The 18,341-nt window shown below is 38.3% G+C and overlaps 1 protein-coding gene and 1 long non-coding RNA gene across 10 annotated transcripts in view; both read left to right on the top strand.

Moving 5' to 3' along the window:
• The window catches only part of SRBD1 (S1 RNA binding domain 1), a 124,418-nt gene extending 117,075 nt beyond the window's left edge, over positions 1-7,343 (top strand). For all 8 annotated transcript variants that reach the window (XM_023924495.2, XM_023924494.2, XM_023924498.2 and 5 more), the window contains 2 exons: positions 3,876-4,060; positions 6,366-7,343. In XM_023924495.2, the coding sequence (XP_023780263.2) occupies positions 3,876-4,060; positions 6,366-6,655 (475 nt within the window). In that variant the 3' untranslated portion in view covers positions 6,656-7,343. The remainder of the gene's footprint in view (positions 1-3,875; positions 4,061-6,365) is intronic.
• Positions 7,344-16,254: 8,911 nt separating this feature from the next.
• The window catches only part of LOC111927599 (uncharacterized), a 46,444-nt gene continuing 44,357 nt past the window's right edge, over positions 16,255-18,341 (top strand). For both annotated transcript variants that reach the window (XR_015283632.1, XR_015283631.1), the window contains exon 1: positions 16,255-16,861. This is a non-coding gene — a long non-coding RNA (uncharacterized LOC111927599). The remainder of the gene's footprint in view (positions 16,862-18,341) is intronic.

The following is an 18,341-nucleotide window of genomic DNA, read 5'->3' on the forward strand; positions in this document are numbered from 1 at the left end:
ATTATCTTTCAGGCATTGCAAGGGCTGGCTATAATTTTGTGCAGATGTGTATGTTAAGTGAACATGATGTGCTTATTTGTTACATTTATGCTACTATTTTTCTTTATCTGTATAAAATGGATGAAATTATGTATTAAATGAAAACATCAGTCATTTATCCATGACGGTTCTCTGCAGATCCTGTAAAACTGCAACGATTGCTTTTAAGATGAAGGTGATTGCAAAGATTTCTGAGTACTCTCTAAATCTCAAAACCATAAAACTCAAAGTTCTAAACTGTTAAAATTTCACCCTGTTCTTCCTCTGGCAGCTTTTATCTGAGTTGATGTACCTTAAGCAGAAAGTTCACCATTCATTCACATACTCAGCATTTGGGGAAGTAAGGATAATGTATCTTATAAGAATGACCTCACTTCAGAGAAGAAGTCTCCTCTTACCCATTTCTGTTAAATTTTCTTTCTGTTTTGTCTTTCTAGTAGATAAACATACCACCTGAGCTACTGCAGCGTGTTATTTATTTCACATATGTAACCAGAAAAATACTTTAAGGACTTTCATTTTTGCACAGACCATTCATGTTATGTTGTGCAGCTGGAGCTCTCATTTACAAATTGTGTGAGGGAGATATTTCAAAGATTGCAGTGAGATAACATTAAGATCAAAATATTTAAATTAAAGGAAACCTCTTTTTCCCCTCATAGCTATATCTCAGTGTTACTACCAACAATGTCTTTTTTTTTCTGACTTTGAAGTAACTCTTGAAGGAAGTTGTTGGGTTGCTTTTTTAATGAGAAAATTAACTTTGTTCTTAGCAGTAACATTTTAAAATAGAATCATCAATATAATGCATCACTGTTTAGTCAGAGAGTTGTGCTTTATATTGATTTTTTTATTTTTTTTTCAGTCCAAGTGCCCTCAGGCTGTGTTCATTTGAGTAAAAATGATGTATTAAATATATAATTAGATTCAACAGTATTTCTAAAACTAACTGCATCTGCAATCTCTAAGAAGTTACTTTAATTTGGAAATACTTTAATACATAGGTTTTAACAAAACCTATTCAAAAAGAGTGAGAATTTCCAAAATAGAAATAATACTGTTTCTTATAGAGTATTTCTTCTCTGCATATATCTGTGCAGGGCTTGGTTACAGTGCTTTATTTTGCCTGTGATATATAACCCACAATTCTGAAATATTCTTAACAAAATGCCTGATTTTTAGAACGTTAAAATTCTGTAGAAGTCGGTGTGACTTCTCATGTACTTAGATAGACTTGGGCATGTGTTTAAGCATCATCTTCAGGTGGAGCCAAAATTTTATTGTGAGTAGTAACCACATTAATAAGTTATTTACACAATTGTAATTGATAACATCGGACCCAAACCTAGCACCCTTACCCAGATGAGGAATCCTTTTTAATTTCAGATAAATCCTTTGCAGTGTCCAGAGGAAGGCTGTTGCAGGGGAAGGAGCAGAGGGCAAAATGCCTTTCATGACTTGTGCTTGAAGGATCAGGCGCTTGGATTGTGTCCTGTTTCGGGCTGGTTTTCTTTCCAGCCATGCGCATGTAACACCATTCATTCTGATTGCATTATCCACACGTGTGACATCTTTGTATGTAACAGGGCATTTTTTAATGTATGTTGGTGGCTGTTTTGTGTGGTTGAACTTATTGGTTATGAAGCCCACCCCGTGTTAAATTTACAAAGTCAATGTGCTTCTGCAAAGTCCTAAGTCCTAATGGTGAGAAAATGTTATTTGGACATACTCAAGCTGAGTTTCCATTTGAAGTGAAATAAAGCCAAGTACACGAATGTCAGCATACTTGTTTATAGGGGTGGATGGTAAAGCATACATTATTTAGAAGGTTGAGTCATAAGGCTGGTCGGGTTTGTCATGTTACATCTGGCACGTCAGTCAAAGCTGGGGCAGCTGCCGTCTGTCACTAGTGCTCTGGTGGGGCATTGTCCGGTGTTAGCAGCCAGCAGCCCCCCAGTAGTCTGGGGGGAAGCACTAAGCACTTCATCTGGGCCTGGGCTCATTTTGAGCATTATCAGTTTTGGGGCTCCTTTACAAAAGAAGGTGCTTTCATTTCACAGAATATCTGATGCTTTTCATATCTGTTATTAGACAAAATATTTGAACAGTAGTGGTGAGGTTTGTTCGTTTAACAGAAAAAAAAAAAAACCTCACATGATATTATAAAACATTTTGCATCTGTTTTGCTATATGCTTTTCTTCCAAACCACCTTAAGCTACTTTAAAAAGTGATGTCACAAGTCAATATGCAGTAAAAGCAAAATTCAGAAAATATGGAGAACAACATCATCCACTGAATCCTTATTAATTTTCATTGTACATTGCCACATGAAAGATGTGTCTGCACTAAAAAAGTTAGTGAGAATTATATTTATCACTACTAAGTGCAAATCTCTGTGTGAACTACCAGTACACTTAAGTCACTATGCTTGTACTTGAATTCAGTCAAGTGGAAGTTCTGACAGCTAGTTATAACAGATGTCCTCCTTTAGCAAAATTAATGGACATTTTTAAGTGAAGCTTTGCCCTTATGCTCAAATATAAATTTTGTGATTTACTGAAAATCAGATATTGCTTTAATTATATCTCTTCAATTTATACTTTGAAAAAAATAAATCTACTTTTTTGTTTCAATCCATGTAACTTCTATTGCTCACCACCTGAAAAAATCTCAGTTGGTTCCTTGGGTTGAAAATAGGAAACAACAAAACAAAACAGAAACCCCTCTGGGTCTCCTGACAAAAGAAATACTAGCCTCAGGTTTTGATAAAAGCACAGCAGGTATTTTGTGGGGGGAAAGGAGGTTGAAGTACCACGGGCTTTTGCTTTCTTACAGAGCTGGAATGTCCCCCACTAAGTTCAGGGCATGAACCTGCTGGTCAGCTCTTCTTTTGAGACTTGTAGTTTACACCTGTTGTGAAGCAGGATAAGGAGAGGAAAGAGAAGTCTCTTTGAGGAATTTGGAAGGAATGTTTATTCAGACTCTGGAGTACAGGAACAATAATTCTACCTGCCTGCTGTGGTGGTGAACGTGTAAAAAAAAAATTGTGCTTCCTGCCAAAAAGAAGGAGCATGATAAAGCAGGGCAGATGAGGTTTATTCATGGTGAGATGCAGGTCATGACGGAGATCACATGTCATGACATAATTATTTAGAAGTATTTCTTTTAATTTCTTTTCAGCTTTTTTAGATACCAGTCCAAATTTGTCTCAGTCTGCAATGTGTATGTAACATGACAATAAGGAAAGATAAGGATGTTTGTGTCGTGTGACTGCTTTGACTTAATGATTACATAGTATCTGAAAAACTAATTGTTCTTAATCATGAAGTTTACAGACAAGAGAAGTATTTCATGCAATGTTTTTCTTAAGTTTGGTTATAGATTCGTCATATTAATTCAATATTTTGGATATTCATTGTTGCTTTACTAAATTGTCATTCATTCTAATTTGAATGAGAGTGACAATTACAATAACAATGTTATAAAACTCTCACTGAGTTCTAGGGAGCTTTCATGGTAAAAGACACCTTTCAGTAATAAGGAAACTGCTTCACTGTGAGATGGAATAATTGGTCTGAGAAGAGATTTTAATTACATTTTATTATTTTGCTTCTAGTTTTGCAATCTGTTCCAGAAGATACAGGTATACACATAGACTCTAGATTTCCATTTATGTGTCAGCTCAGTGATGAGTTGCAAGGACATGCACTTGAGAAACTGTTCATATATTTTATCAGAAGTTTTGTTCATGTATCAATGAAAAAATAATAGAACAAAGGTTCAGTTCCCACTAAAAGATGCTACAAATCTTTCTATTTTTGCTTGAACTTTCTAGGTTTTTATCTCTCATTGGAGGAAATGCAAATGACATAGGAAAATCAGATATGCAGCAAAAAGTAAATGTGGTAATTCAAAAGGAAGGACTGGAAGGCACAGCTAAGAGGCTCAATACCACCGTGCACACACTGCAGCTGATCATTGATGGTCTCACTCAGCCTGAAGGCTATGACATCCGAACAGGTAAACCTCAGTTTGGAGGGTTGTAATCTCCAAAGATTCCTTGTTCTACATATCACTTTTAAAACAGCACATTTTCTTCTTCTAAAATCAGTAGTAGATTTTCATGGACATGTAACTCCATTTCTTTTCTCAGTCAAGGTAAAGGCTATATCACAGTGAGATGTTTCTTCTCAGTTTTGTAGGTAAGGAGTGTGAATCCTGTCTTAAATCATGGCATTTTCAGCCATAGGAAGGGGAGTTGTTTAGATATTAACAAATTAAATAATTTCAATACATTGACTCTCTACTGATTGAGTCTGCATTGGCTCTTCATCAGGTAGGGGAATTCTGAGACCAAGGTGAAACAGTAGCAATAAAGTTCTGTGGAGTATGTTGTTCGGCTCTTTTATTGACCTGGTTTCTGAGAGACCGGTGTCACTGAAGCACATGGCTCATGACCTACCCTATTTAAAACCTGCAGTGGTACTGAACAGTTTGAGGTAGAGGAAAAGAAAGATGAAGTATAACATCTGGAGATGCTGTTGTGTAATGCAACTTAGAGCTGGATTCTCTTAGAGCGGGAGATAAAAGCAGATAGCAAAGATGCAGGCTTGTAATAACAAATAATAAACATATGCTTAAAAACAGCCAAACTAATATTTCTGTCCCCCTTTTATCGTTCATTAATGTTTTTTGTCCTTATTTTTTAAATATTCCCCACTACTGATCTTGAAAATGTGTTTTCTATGTCTCAGTTTGTTCTGGTGGTCTCACATGTAAATTACAGTAGGACTGACCATTAACATAGCAAGACATAAAAGCAAAAGAGAGAATCTTCAGTGGAAATACTCATATTCTGCTGATCTAGGACATTCAGTATTACTTTAGAGAGACTCTGTGGCTAGAGAAGACAGCCTAGTAGCCTTATGTAGCTGTATGGATTTCTACATCATGAGTTATTCCCACAGGCTGCCATTCTTCATGAATTGCTCCAGCATGGATCTCTTCCATGGAGTGAAGTCTTTTAGAAACAGACTTTCATTGTTCCTTCATGAGGTCACAAGTCCTGCCAGAAAGCCTGCTCTAGTGTGGGCTTCCCACAGGGTCAAAGCCTTCTTTCAGGCATCCACCTGTTCTGGTGTAGGGCTCTCCATGAGCTGCAGGGGAATCTCAGCTCTGGTATCTGGAGCTCTTCCTCCTCCTTCCCTTGGTGTCTGCAGAGCTGTTTATGTTACATATATTCACTTCTCTCTCCTGGGCTGCAATTACTGTTGCACAGGGATTTTTTTTTTTTTTTTCTTTTTAAAATATCCCAGAGGCACTTACCGCCATTGTTAATGGGCTCAGCCTTGGACAGCAGTGGATCTATTGGACACAGGCAAAGCTGCAGAAGCCACCACTCACAGTAGCCCACACACAGACCTACCAAAACATTGCCATGTAAAGCCAATACAGATCCACAGACTGATTAAATTCCAGTGCATTTGAGCTATAAACTTGTTCAGGCTGAATTTTATTTCTCAAAAGCAAACAGAGAAAAATTACTGCAATTCTGGTTTGGTGATGTTCCTTGTGGAAAATCTCAGTCCTTATTATATCTTCGAAAGGTCAAACAATGATAGGAAAGATTGAAAGAGAAGTTGTTGAGATGGCTCAGAAGGGTTTTCTGCAGAAGCAGAAAGTGTTAGGGAAATAAGAGTTTAAAAATATATCTGTGCTGTTAAATGCAGAATGCGAACATTAACATCCCAGTGTGATGCGTGCTTATGATCATACCTATGTGATTTTCAAGTTGTTGGTACAAAGCAGCACTGTGATGAAGCTCATATGATGTCACAGTGCAGATAAACAGCAAGCCTAAGAACAGTGCATTGCTGGCTTTTCTTTTAGTATGTGATGAAACTGAGTTATTAATTTTCCTGTGAATATGTAGAAATTTCTGTAGGAATAGAATTTCACGTCTAATTGATGTAGCTTGAGTCACCTCAAGTGATTCTTTAATTCTCCCTAGATCTGAGAAAATGTAAAGAATCTTTCAGTCACTGCCTAATATACAAAATAAATTCTGATCCCCTTATGATAGTTGCATAACACAAAATTTGCCATACTACTTCAGTAATCAAAGTTTTTAAAAATTATACACAAAATATAAGAAACAAGTTCTTTATCACATATGGGTCTTTATTTTAAAATGTTCAGAAAGCAATATTTGGGACCTAAAAGCTACCTTGGGATGACTTATTAATTAGAAACAATAATCTGGAAACAACTCTTAGAAACCCTTTTTCACCAAAGTCTTATTTGTGTTTCTTGTTTCCTGTAACAGATTTTGATAAACCTGACTTCAAGAGAAGCATAGTCTGCTTTGAAGACCTAAGTGTTGGTGCTGTTTTGACTGGAAAAGTTGAAAATGCAACACCATTTGGAGTTTTTGTTGATATTGGTGTGGGAAAATCAGGTTTGATTCCAGTGCAAAACATAACAGAAGCAAAACTCTCTAAAGTGAAGAAGAGAAGAAGCCTGGGCCTAGGTCCTGGTGAAAGAGTGGAAGTTAAAGTGCTTAATGTTGATATTCCTCGACTGAGGATAACGTTGGATCTTATTCGTGTTTTGTGAGAGGGATTTCAGTAACTGAGCCTTGACTTTAAAGGATAAGTAATGTCAGCAAGGTTACGGAGACTCAGGCATTTAATGAATGTTGAAAATGAACACATTTTGAAACCCTCAGCACCTTTCTTTTTGTTTGTTTTTAATTTTAAATTTAACAGTTTTACCACATTTCTTGAATCCTTTCTGTTAATAATTGTTTTGAACAGTTTTTTGGATTACCTCCAAAAATGTTGTTTTGTCTGCAGAGCAAATGAAGTTCCAGTGGGCTGTCAGATCTCTTATCTGTTGTCTGTGCAAGATTTGCTGTCTTAATCTTCAGTTAGTACAGCAAGAGCAGACACATCTATAGTTCCTCTCCCAGAAAACAGTTAGTTTGCCTATTTTCTGGTTGACAGTCTAAAAGAGGGCTCCTAGTGGTAGGAAAAGAGTTATCTTTGAGTGATAATAATGTTGTATCAAAAGCAGATTGAGGAAAAAGCATCTGCTGAAACTATTGATGGTTCAGAAATAGTTATCTTTAGTTTATTTAACCAACATTATTAGGAGATCTGTTTACCTGTTTCATTTCTGCTTTTTCAGTTATCATGGATTAACACAGTTGGATGTACCTTGCAGTTTAAGGAACCTTGCTCAAAGGTGTCAAAAGACATTTGTTTTGTTCTATATTTCTGCAAAATAAAAACATTTCTGTCCATCTTTTCTCAGTGTACTGCTTTTACAAGTGGTTCAACAGTCCTAGTTGTCTTTTTTTCCAGCACATGCTTAATCACTAACACTTCGAATGCTCACTGTTTCCTGCTAGGAGTGCCTAGCACAGGAGGTTTGTTTTTTCTAACTAGAGACTTCTTGGTTTTGTGGTATTTTGGTGGAGTTTCAAAGGATTTACCTCTTGAGCCAAGTTTGCAAAGGACAGGTAATGGAAGATTAGTCTCTAGCAACAACAGATGTATGTATGTAGTCTTTCCAGGGAGGTTTTGGTGTGTTGGACATTTATTCCTTTGCAGTCATCAGACTTGCCTGTGAGTTGTCAAAAGCTCTGTTCTGCAACAGACGAGTGCAGATATACTATAGCAAGTGTCAAACATCTTCAATGACAAGGTTTCTAAGTACAAATGTCCTAGTACCTGCTGGCACAGTGTCTATGCATGAGTTAGGAAAAGCTTAGCATGGTTCAATCTCCCAGCTCTGTGCTTTAGTTTTCAAAATTATGAGCCAGCTGTAGTCAGTGTATTTTGGAGTTTAAAGAATCATTTAGCAGATGGAAAAGAGGAAGATAGATCTTACTAGCTTCATTGCATTTGTCCACTGAAGAAAAGACAACCATTTTCTGTTACATTAAAGTCAGCACAGCTTGGAATCATGTTTTTCAGGCCTTTGGAAATTTTTCTTGTAATACTTCTGCAAGGTAGATTTTGTTGTTCTGAAATTACAAACTGTCTTGGAAAACAGAGATGCAAAGCAAAGAAGTTGATTTTTTTTTTTTTCCTGTGGGTGATACATTCACTTACAGCAGTATGTCCATAATTAGAACAATGTAAGTTGTGTTAAACTTTATATATGATCTCTGCAGTATCTAAGCACTTAGAAAATTGACTGGATTTGCTTGGCCTTCTCTAAGGAGGAGATAAACTTGATTTCCTGAAGCTCAATTTAGTGAATAATACAAAGAGTATTTTCTCTTTCTGTGGTATTTTGTTTGTTACTGAAATTGATTTTTTAAATCCATAATACTGTGAGGATTGAGCACCTTTTGCATTTTTCTGTATGTCTCTTGGATTATCATGAAATTCTCTAAATGCAAGATATCCTGAGACTATTTTTCTCACGGTTAATTCACAGGAGGCATTTTGCCCACTCAGAGGACTGACCCACAATTCAGTGTACATACTCATAAGTAGTTTGCTTTCTCTGTAGTGAAACTCAGCAGCTTATCTTGTCATCACAGGGACTGTAGGAGAATATCATGTCTATCTCCAGATTTCTTTACCACACCAAATGGGAAGTATATGACTTCATGTCATATGTCTTAAATGTCTGCAGCTCTGCAAATGTAATCCCATTAATTTTTCAGCTAGTGCAATGCCTTAACTACTTCCCACAAAAATATTTTTCCATTGCAATTTTTTTTTTTTGCCAGAACACAGCAGTGTTAAAACAGCCCAGTGAGAGTCTAACAAGGATTAATATGCATACATATGAACTTCTCAGGTTTTGTCAGATCTTTGGAGATTCAGAAATTATTTCTTCTTAATTTGATTCTCAATTTTGATCTTGAATTCTTGTGGTGTTCAGATTTCTGACAAAGCATCAAAATTGTTTTCTGTAATTCATCTCCTCCTTTAGTTTCTGAACCAAGACATGATTTATTTATTTTTTTCTGGATGGATGCTTTTTCCCATTTGCAATGCTGCCCAATCTTTGAAACAAATTTAGTACTCTTAATGGTGATGCCTTCAAAATTTTGAACAAACAAACAAACCCCTGCTTCCTCTTGATCTTAGTTAATTGCTTCAAAGTACATTTTCTCAGAAGAATTAAATACAAGTCTCTAAGTCTCACTAAAAATTCTACTTTTGCCTTACACTCTAGATTCCAAGGCATCTACACACCTTGTAGTGTAGTTCCACCTTTCCCTAGAGAAAAAATCCAGCCCATTGATCATGAATGACAGTCCTGCTTTTTAGTCCACCCTCACTCAAATAGTCTGGTATTTTGCAATCACCTTCCCCTGATATGCAGACCAGTAAAAAAGAGCTTCTAAAGATTTCCTGTGCTTTAGATATTACACAAAGCAGAAGAATTCTACTAAGCAAGATAGCACTTGTGTGCCTGGTTGTAGTAATGCAAAACAAGAGTTTAAAAGAAGCCATTTGTTTTAGTTTTATTCCTGCCTCAGGCAATTTTAGGCAGCATATATCAATTTTCCAGAAACATGTCAACCTCAGGAATGATTTAGTATGCTGTTAAACATAATAAAATCAATAGGAAAACAAATAGAATTTCCATGAGGAGCAGACGTTTGGAGAAGCTGGTCCATATGGCCTATAGACATGCTGGAATTTGGGCTTTGTGGGGTTCTTGTGTTAGAAAAACTGCATACCATGGGAAAGTAATGCATAATTCAGGAGAACAAATAATCTAACAGCTTTGTGGTAGTGCGTCTTGAACTTGGTGTCTGTATTTATTTAACAACAAATAGACTTAGAAACTCTATGCCTGGAAGCTACAAACCAAACATGAATCATATTTGCCTAATTTCAGAGCTTTCTATAAGGAGCCTTACCCACTGTGAAGTGAGTGCTGAGTGAGTTCTCAGTTCAGCCTGAATAGCACCTTGCTTTTCTAGACTTTCTGAGGGAAATTTATCTACCTACTTAGCTCTGCTTAAGGACATCCATCTTCAAGACTATCAACACTGGAAGACAGTGGAAGGAATAAGCTGGTAATGCCAGTCCATGTGTCTCCCTTCTGTTCAAGGTTTCAAAAGAGCTGTGAGGGGGCTCGTGTGTCTCCAGGGCTATGTAAAGCAAGTCAGTAATTCCACTCCTTCCCATTTGAGATCACCTAAAGGTTTGAGAGCACCTCTGTTTACCAGTCCCAACATTTCCTCACCTGCCTCATGGGCATGTAGAAACTCTGTTTAGAAGTGTTTCATTTTGAGAAATCCTTTTGAATCCATACTCTATAAAGCTTCACAAGTAGATGATGTGTCTGTTTCCCACAGCAAACCTTAGTGACTAGTTTATAGAGAACTTAAGTTGCCTGTTTCCACTTGAGTCTCTAAATGGTCCCTCTGGTGGCTGTTGTAACTGTGCTAGCTACAGGTACCTCCTGCCAGGAGGCTGTTGGAGATCACTGCTTATTGACAGGTATTTCTAGGAGCTGACTATATAATCCACATTAGAATTTTGGTTGGGCATTTTTTCAGATGGATATAAGTCATAACAGCAACTGATGACAATTTGTAGACACCTGGAGTTGAACAGAAAATAATAAGTATATGTATTGCGCCACAGGCTTTAATACAGCTTCTGCAAGCTGGAAATAGCAAAACTCTGCAACTTGGAAATGACAAAATTCTTCGGTCTGGAAGGGACCAGTGCAGGAGTATTGCTTCTGTGTGAGCTTCTACAGTGGGTATTGCTGCTTTTAATCAAGTCTGTTTGGTTTCATGCTGTTTTTATAACTGTTAAGTCTCCTGCGAGTATGTTCTAGCTGCATCAAGAATCCTAAGAGATTCTCCATGCTTTGAAAGTGAGAGAGAACTTGTGGCTGTGTCCAGATCAGGATAAGTCATCCCACTGAGAAATTTAGGCAGAAGTTCTGAGTAAAGCACTCAAATCTCATCTTACGTGCTCTCTGTCCCTGATTAGGAGCTGAGACATGTTTGAAATTGATTGCTTTGCACCTTGTTTCACTAGTTAGACCTTCTACCTTATTTGACATCCAGAACTGAAAAACACTAAGGCTTGTTCAACACAGCAGTCCAGTTGATATTATTAGAAATTTTTGTTTCCCTCTCTTGTTCTCCAGAAGAAACAATAGAGAAAGGAGCATTTAGTAAACTGAGGATCCCCATGACTTTTTTGGCTTTATTCAGTCTGGTTGAGTCCAGGCTTTTAGTTGTTGAGGCGTTGTCTTTAAGCAGTAATCAGGAGACCAGCACCTCAGAAAAGTTTACCGGAGTGTTATTTTCTCTTTATCTTACAGATCCATTTATCCTACTACATTTGTACGTTATTAAATTAAAAGTGTTTCCAGTATGCAATCAGCTAAGCTGGAATTTTGCATTCTCATATCTCAATGACAGTCCTATTTCTAGGAAAGACTGCCTTTATTTGTGGTCAAGCAGAGAATTCTTTGGATGTGACTAACAATGAGGCATGTGGAAATAATGTCATGAGAGGAACTGTTATGCTTGAGGGTCATTTACAAAGACTGAATAGAAGTGAAATCTTAGGAAAGTACTTTCACCTCAGAATTAAATGTGTGGAATATCTTGGCAGAGAGCAGAAACTGCCACATACCAGAGGCTGTATATTGGCACTGTGACTGCTTTCTTGTGTGATGAGGAGAGGGAGGGGCAGGAAATGGAGGGATTTGGGGAAGAACATCCTGCAAGATGTAAGTGGTCTTATGGGAATGAAATTAAGATGATGAAATGCAAATGGTAGTAATGTAATGGTAATGTAGTAGTAGTGGAATCTGAGCCTGGTTGTCTCCTGCTTCCTGTACCTCCCATGAAGGTAAAAAATAAGCGTAACTATTTGTTAAAGCTAATGGAAATTGCATATCTCATATCAATGCATATTGTAACTAAAGAGTAGTATGGAACTAATTGGCTTCAAGAGGGAGAAACACTAAGTATATGCTCTTAATTGATTTGCTTCTCATTTGCCGGTGTTGCTGTTTCTAGCTAGTTTATTAGAAATAGATCAGTCCTTCTTCAGCACTTCTGGCTGAGAGAGTGCAGCTGCAGTCATGTGTGACATATGCATTGCCCATTGACGTATGGCAGGGGGAACCAACAGAATTTTTATCATTTATACGCAGCAGGAAGTGTCCTTGAAAGACTGTTTCGTCATAGCTTTCTTCAATCCCTTGAAATGACTGTGTGGCTATATTTAGTGCATGGGGGGGTAGATGCAGAGCCAGTCAAAAGCTGAAAATAGCAGAAAATCCAGCTATTTGTATACTGGGTAGAATTCTTTTCCAAGAGCATGCAGCCTCAGTGATTTATGTTCTGTACTGATGATTAACTTTTTTATGTAAGCACATGCTTGTTAGCCTCTTTGCTTACCTGAAATACAATCCTTCCTGGTGTGCTCTGTGTCTGATATAGTTACTCAGTTTTAAATTTGAGCCTGTTCTCAAGGTGTTGTCTCTTATACTGTTCAGTTTAGAATTGGTCCAAAGTAGCCCAGACATGTTAATCTTCAGTGTGTTTTATGAGGCTTTGTGTTTTCTGGGACACAAAATTAGTCATAACATAAGAGCTGAAAGGAGCATTGTCCAGCGTTTGCTGTTGATGAAGTCTTGGTTTTTTTTGTGTCTGATGATAGGTGGTCACTCTTCATGGAAAAGGAGGGTTGGCAAAGCTTATCAAGTGAATTTCAAATTTTGTGTCATTCATAAAGCTTATAAAAATATTTTTGTGTCATTCAAAATGACAAGAAATAAAGATGTCTGCCTTGGCAGTAGAAAGCCTTGACAGTCTTTGGCACAGTTGTTTTCCATATTTCAGAGTATTAAGCTTCTCACTTGGATCAAGTTGCAGTAGTGTGTTTTTTTGGGAACTAGTAGTGTCATTTGTGTGACAATCTGGCCCTTTTTAGAGACCAGCAAAACGACAGTAACAAAATTCCCACCTATGAGATTGGAGGTTCATTGCATCTCCAAAAGCAAGGTTGCCCGAAGTTAAAACCTTCTGAAAGTTTTTTCAATTGAGAGAGGAGCGGCTTCCTCAAATCTTCCTGTCTTTGTTGAACCAGAATATCACTGGTTTATCAAAATTTCTCTTTGCCAGTCTTCTTTTTTCTTGTCTTTTTGGGTTTTTTTCCTAATGCTGATCTGCAGTGAGTTATTCAATTACATCTAGGTAAATTAGAGTGCTGCAAAGCTTTGTTTTCAAATGTAAGTAGAATTTCATTATTTCAGCCTATGTTCTGTGTCCTTTCAGTGTAACTTGTATCTGAGTTTGTTGTGAGAAATACTACAACATTTCCCAAATGTGTGTGACGGCATAGTACTCCACAGACTTACTCTCTATTCAAGGAGAACTTCGTGATATTGTATGATCTTCAAATGTGGGAAAAGTTAATAAAGGATCAGAGGAGTGTCCATCTTCTGCATGAAACCAGGCATGGTTTCTACAAAATAAGTGTTATGTGACAACCTCATGTGAGACAAGACAATGGCTTAGTGCCTCTCCATAGCATGCATAACTACAAAGTCAAGAATAAGGATAAATTATATTTTCTCCAGCCCCCTTGCAGCATGAAGAAAAGTCTTTTTCCAGAGATTTCTAGTATCTGTCCTTTCCTGGATTGCTCTTTAAACAAGAGACTAAAGACTGTGTAAGAGCGGAAGGTAGGACAGCAGTCCTGAGTCAGTTCCAGTGAGCTTAATCTGATTCTATCTATCACAGTCAGTACAGGATCCTTTTTGTAAGATTAGTGTGTCCCTGTTTAAAACCCTTTTGGTAATGTTACCCAACAGAAGCTAAAAATTGTACCCTGTGTATAAAAAAGAAAGAAATGGGGGAAACCTCCAACCAAACATAGGCCCACTATAAGTGAACTGAGATTTCAGTTGGACCCAAACAGGATGGTGACTGTTCAAATGGACTTTACACGAAAGTGGTGAGTCTCTGTACAGATGATGTTTTGGGAGTATCAGCTCCCTTGTCCACAGAAGCTAATGATGTGGGTTGTAAAATTAGTGTTGATTACAACATTAATGTTGTTGGTCTGCATTTCAAACTGAAGCTTTACTGGACATAATAAAATGGAGACAGACTTTGTTAACTTTGTTTTACATGTAAGCAATTACAGCATTCCAGGAGCTCCTTTCTATTTTTATGACTACAAAAACATAAAAGTGTAGCTGAAAATGAATGTCTAATACATTCATTGCAGAGCAAAAATATAAATATGGTATCTTTGTTCCATTATTTTATTTGTGTTTGTAAACTGTGCTCATCAATGAACCTATTATGTATATTTCTGGCTAAATGCTGGCTGGACAGACGTAGATATGCCTAGGAATGGACAAGCTATACAGAGTTTTAAAAAATGTTTTCTTGTGATCTTAGAAATAGGATGGTTTTGGTCAGAAGAACTTCACTCTACAGACCAACAGGCCAATTAATATTTTTTAGTGTTTCATTTGGTTGAGGATAAGAGGTTCGTAGTTTTCTACTGGAAAATAGAGACAATTTTTTAGGTTTTGTTTTACTTAGAAATATTCATGGAAATTACTTATTTGAAGAATTATTTAAATGAAGGTGCACCTTGGCAGCTGTAGTGGTTTAGGTTCGCCAATTTGAGTTTCCTGGCCAACACACCAAATAATAGTAGTGGGTTTAGCGCTGGCTAAAATCACCAGTGCACCTACTAGAATTATTTACTCATTTCCTGCTGTGAGATAGGAATTAGGAGGAGAGCAAAGCAGGCTCAAATACTAAAAAGTATAAAGAAAACTTTATTAACAGAACTAAAAGAATAATAAGAATGAGAATAAAACCTTCAGAACACTTCTCCCCTCCTTACAACCTCTTTCCCACTGACAAAGTAGAAACAAAACTTGGGGTTTTCAATCAGTTACCACCTCTAGAATAGTCCATAGGTGCTAAATGCAAGAACTAAGTAGGGAACAGAGCCTGTGGGAAACTAAGTCACACAGGCTTCTCATTCTGGCCTGAGAAAGCATTAAAAAGAATCCAAACAGTCCTTGGTAAAGGCCAACAATCTGCAGGTGTTGTTTAATCAAGGGATGGTGTTCCACTTAACCAATGATGTTGGATGTGTTGCTTTAATGACCAATCAGAGTTTTACCTCTCGGACCCTCGAACCTAAAAGAAGATTAAGAATAATAAACTTTGCTCTCTTAGACAATGAAGCTAAGGGAGTCAGTGTCATGCTTATTGCTGTTCCTAATATAGTGCGACAATAGTCTTTCATTAGTTCTTGTAGGGAGAGGAGTTTCTCTCAATATGCTATGGAGACTTCTCCACAAGAAACAGTCCTCTTGTGACTTTAATTTCCATGGATGGCAGCTGCCCAGAAAATCTGCGGTCGTTTAGTCCCTCCCATCTCATGCAGCCTTCCCACAGCTGTGTTTATGGGCTATGTTAAACTTATGGGGTACTATTTTAAGGATGAGCTGTTCAAAAGCAAAGGTTCTCTTCATCTATCTCTTATCTTAATCTCTGGGAACAGAGGTCTTCTTCTTTCCCTGGGGGCAAAGGGTCTTCATCACTTTCATCTCTCTCTCTCTGTTCAAGCTTCTCATGGGATCACAGCTACTTCAGCTTCTGCTTGGCTTCATTATGGATGCCTCTGGTCATGTCTACGGTTTGAACACACTATCCCCTCATACTTTTTTCATTAATCAAAGGGGATATCCTGGTGTATCACAGTCTATCTTCATGGCCGTAACAAAAGAATTCCAGCCCAAGACTAAGGCATCTCCTCATTCTCTTTCCATTTGGGACTTGATTCTTTCTTTACTCACCTTATGTCTTCATGTTGTTTCTCTACATGTCTTCACTCTGTCCTTTTCTCTCACTCAAGAGAGGATCAATGTTTTGCAAGTTCCATTTGTGCAGTGAAAGAGTTAGTATCTTGCCCAGGCCTGCGGGTAGTTGTTATCATCTCTGCCAGGCCACGGCCGGAGCTGCTTACAATGGAAGTTCTTTGGGGCCGTGCTGGGTGCTGTACCAAGACCTCAGGGGGCCCGGCCAGAACAGTGGTGGACACCCCGGTCACACCGCTGCTCTCCGGCCCCTGCTTCCTACAATTTCAGCCGCAGCCTGATGGCTTCCCCTCCCCCTGCCCGGCAGCCGCTGGGGCCCGGCCCCGCCAGGCCGCGCAGGCCGTGACGGAAGGGCCTGGCCCGGCCCCGAGCCGCTCCTGCGGCCCGGCGGACCCCAGCGCAGCGCGGGCCGGCAGCAGGGCAGGGCTTAGGGACAGCGAGAGCCACGGCTTGGCCCAGCCTTGGCCAGGGCCCCACGGCCTCCCGTCCCCCACCCAGCCGCCAGTGGGGCCCGGCCCCGCCAGGCTGCGGTGGGCACCCACCGGTGCCCAGTTATGCCTTCAAGGCCGGAAGCAAGAGAGAGATTTCCCAGGTTTGCCCATCTTTAAAAATGTGAATCTCACAGAGGCGGATCTAGCTTTTAAAGTTTTAATAGGTTACCAATTCTCAGAGCTAGCCAACTATTGGTTTTTGCTAGGCACAGAGGAATCTCTTAGCAGCGTCTCAGAAAAATAATTTCCATGGGTGGCTTCTTCCCTCACCAAATGTCAACTGATGCAAAACCAGTGCAGCAACATGTACTTCAGATTCTCTGAATGATTTTCTAAAATTTTCTTTTATCCACCCAGTGGCTTTAGCACTTGCAAAATGCCAGTGTCGCATACTTCCATATTTCTCTTAATAGCATCCTAAGGGAGTAAAGATCATCTCAGATGCAAAAATTTTAAAAAGGGAGAGGTAAGAGGCTCAAGTTTACTGTGTAATTTAAGTGTGTGTAATGTTCTTGCTGTATCCTCCAGAAACACCTTTGTTATTATTTCATTCAAAGTAATTCAAACAGTACTCTGTGAAAATAATTCTTGAAGGAGCTTATACCAATGAACAAGTAGAATGTTATCAATGGAACAGAGGCTGACTGTTCATCATGCCTGGTATATATTGCTTTGTCTAACTACTCGCCCCAGCAGACTTACAATTGTGTTCTCTCTGAAGACCCTCCCAGCTGCAAGGCCTGATTGACGGAATCTGTGGGCAGATGCACTTGCCAGACTCCAATAAAGATGGGGCCTTGGGAACATCTAAGGCAATTATTGACGGGCAGCAATCCACTAATCAGACAATTTCAAAATTAATCCCACAGTCCCTTACTGTATTAGCTTTCCTTCTTGTTTGTATTTATACAGCAAATTCATGACTTCAGTGAATACTCTCCCTTCCAGCCCAATTATGTATCTCTGAGGGTATTAAATTAAAAACAGAAGAAATATTGAAAGTGGCTTGCAATCAGTTTCTTTAAAAAGTGGTGTGGCACTTACAGGCTGGTGTTCTTACTACGATGCTTGATAATAAAAGTAAACAGGATTTTTTTTTTTCTCATACAAGTAAGGCAAGTATTCCTAATATGCCTTGTTATAAAGCAGCCTATATATAATGAGAGGGGGAAAAGTAATTTGATTTTGGAGTTTAATTATATCTTCATAAAATTCTTCTGCAGTAACTGACAAATCCACAGTGTCTCCAAATAACATAAACAGATTTTGGGTTGTGCATTTTGGTTTATCTTTCCCTTGTTTTATTCTGATCACTTTATAATACAAAATTTGATTTGGATTTGATTATCACCTGCCTTTTAAATGCAGACTGATCCAAACAGAACATTTCTTTCTTGGGGAAATATAGAACTATCTTCATGGTGTAACTGTTCAAATGTGAGTCACTGGCTAGAGTCCTTAGTTGTGTACTGTGTATCTCATTCTTTTAAAATTTGGAAATCTGATGCCTACAATGATTGAAGGATTGTTTCTGCAGATCTGAACATGAATGTAGAATTTCCTGTTTTTGTTATTGAAAATGGGTGTCCAAAGGGAGACATTACTTTACAGGCATTATTTTGCATCTTTGCATTGCTGATTACTATTGATTGAACAGTAAGAGCACTGTGCATTTCTGCTGTTTCCACATGCAGCAGAAATTGTACTATATTATTTTGTTTGTTCATGATCAGTTTCCTTTCAAGAGGAATGAAAATGAAAAAGAAATTTAACTAATCCATTGAAAGTCAGTGGGTGAACCCCATGAACTCATGGCCTGGAGAGTCAATGGTGCAGTGCTAACTGTAAAAAGAGTAGAAAGTATTTCCAAGTTGAGGAAGTGGTGAGGTAGAGATTCTACTGAAGAGTCTCAAACTCCTTCCTGGGTGACTTTGGTGGGCTCAGCC

Source organism: Cyanistes caeruleus, chromosome 2 (assembly GCF_971803275.1).
Source record: "Cyanistes caeruleus chromosome 2, bCyaCae1.hap1.1, whole genome shotgun sequence".
In the NCBI taxonomy this organism is placed as follows: domain Eukaryota; kingdom Metazoa; phylum Chordata; class Aves; order Passeriformes; family Paridae; genus Cyanistes; species Cyanistes caeruleus.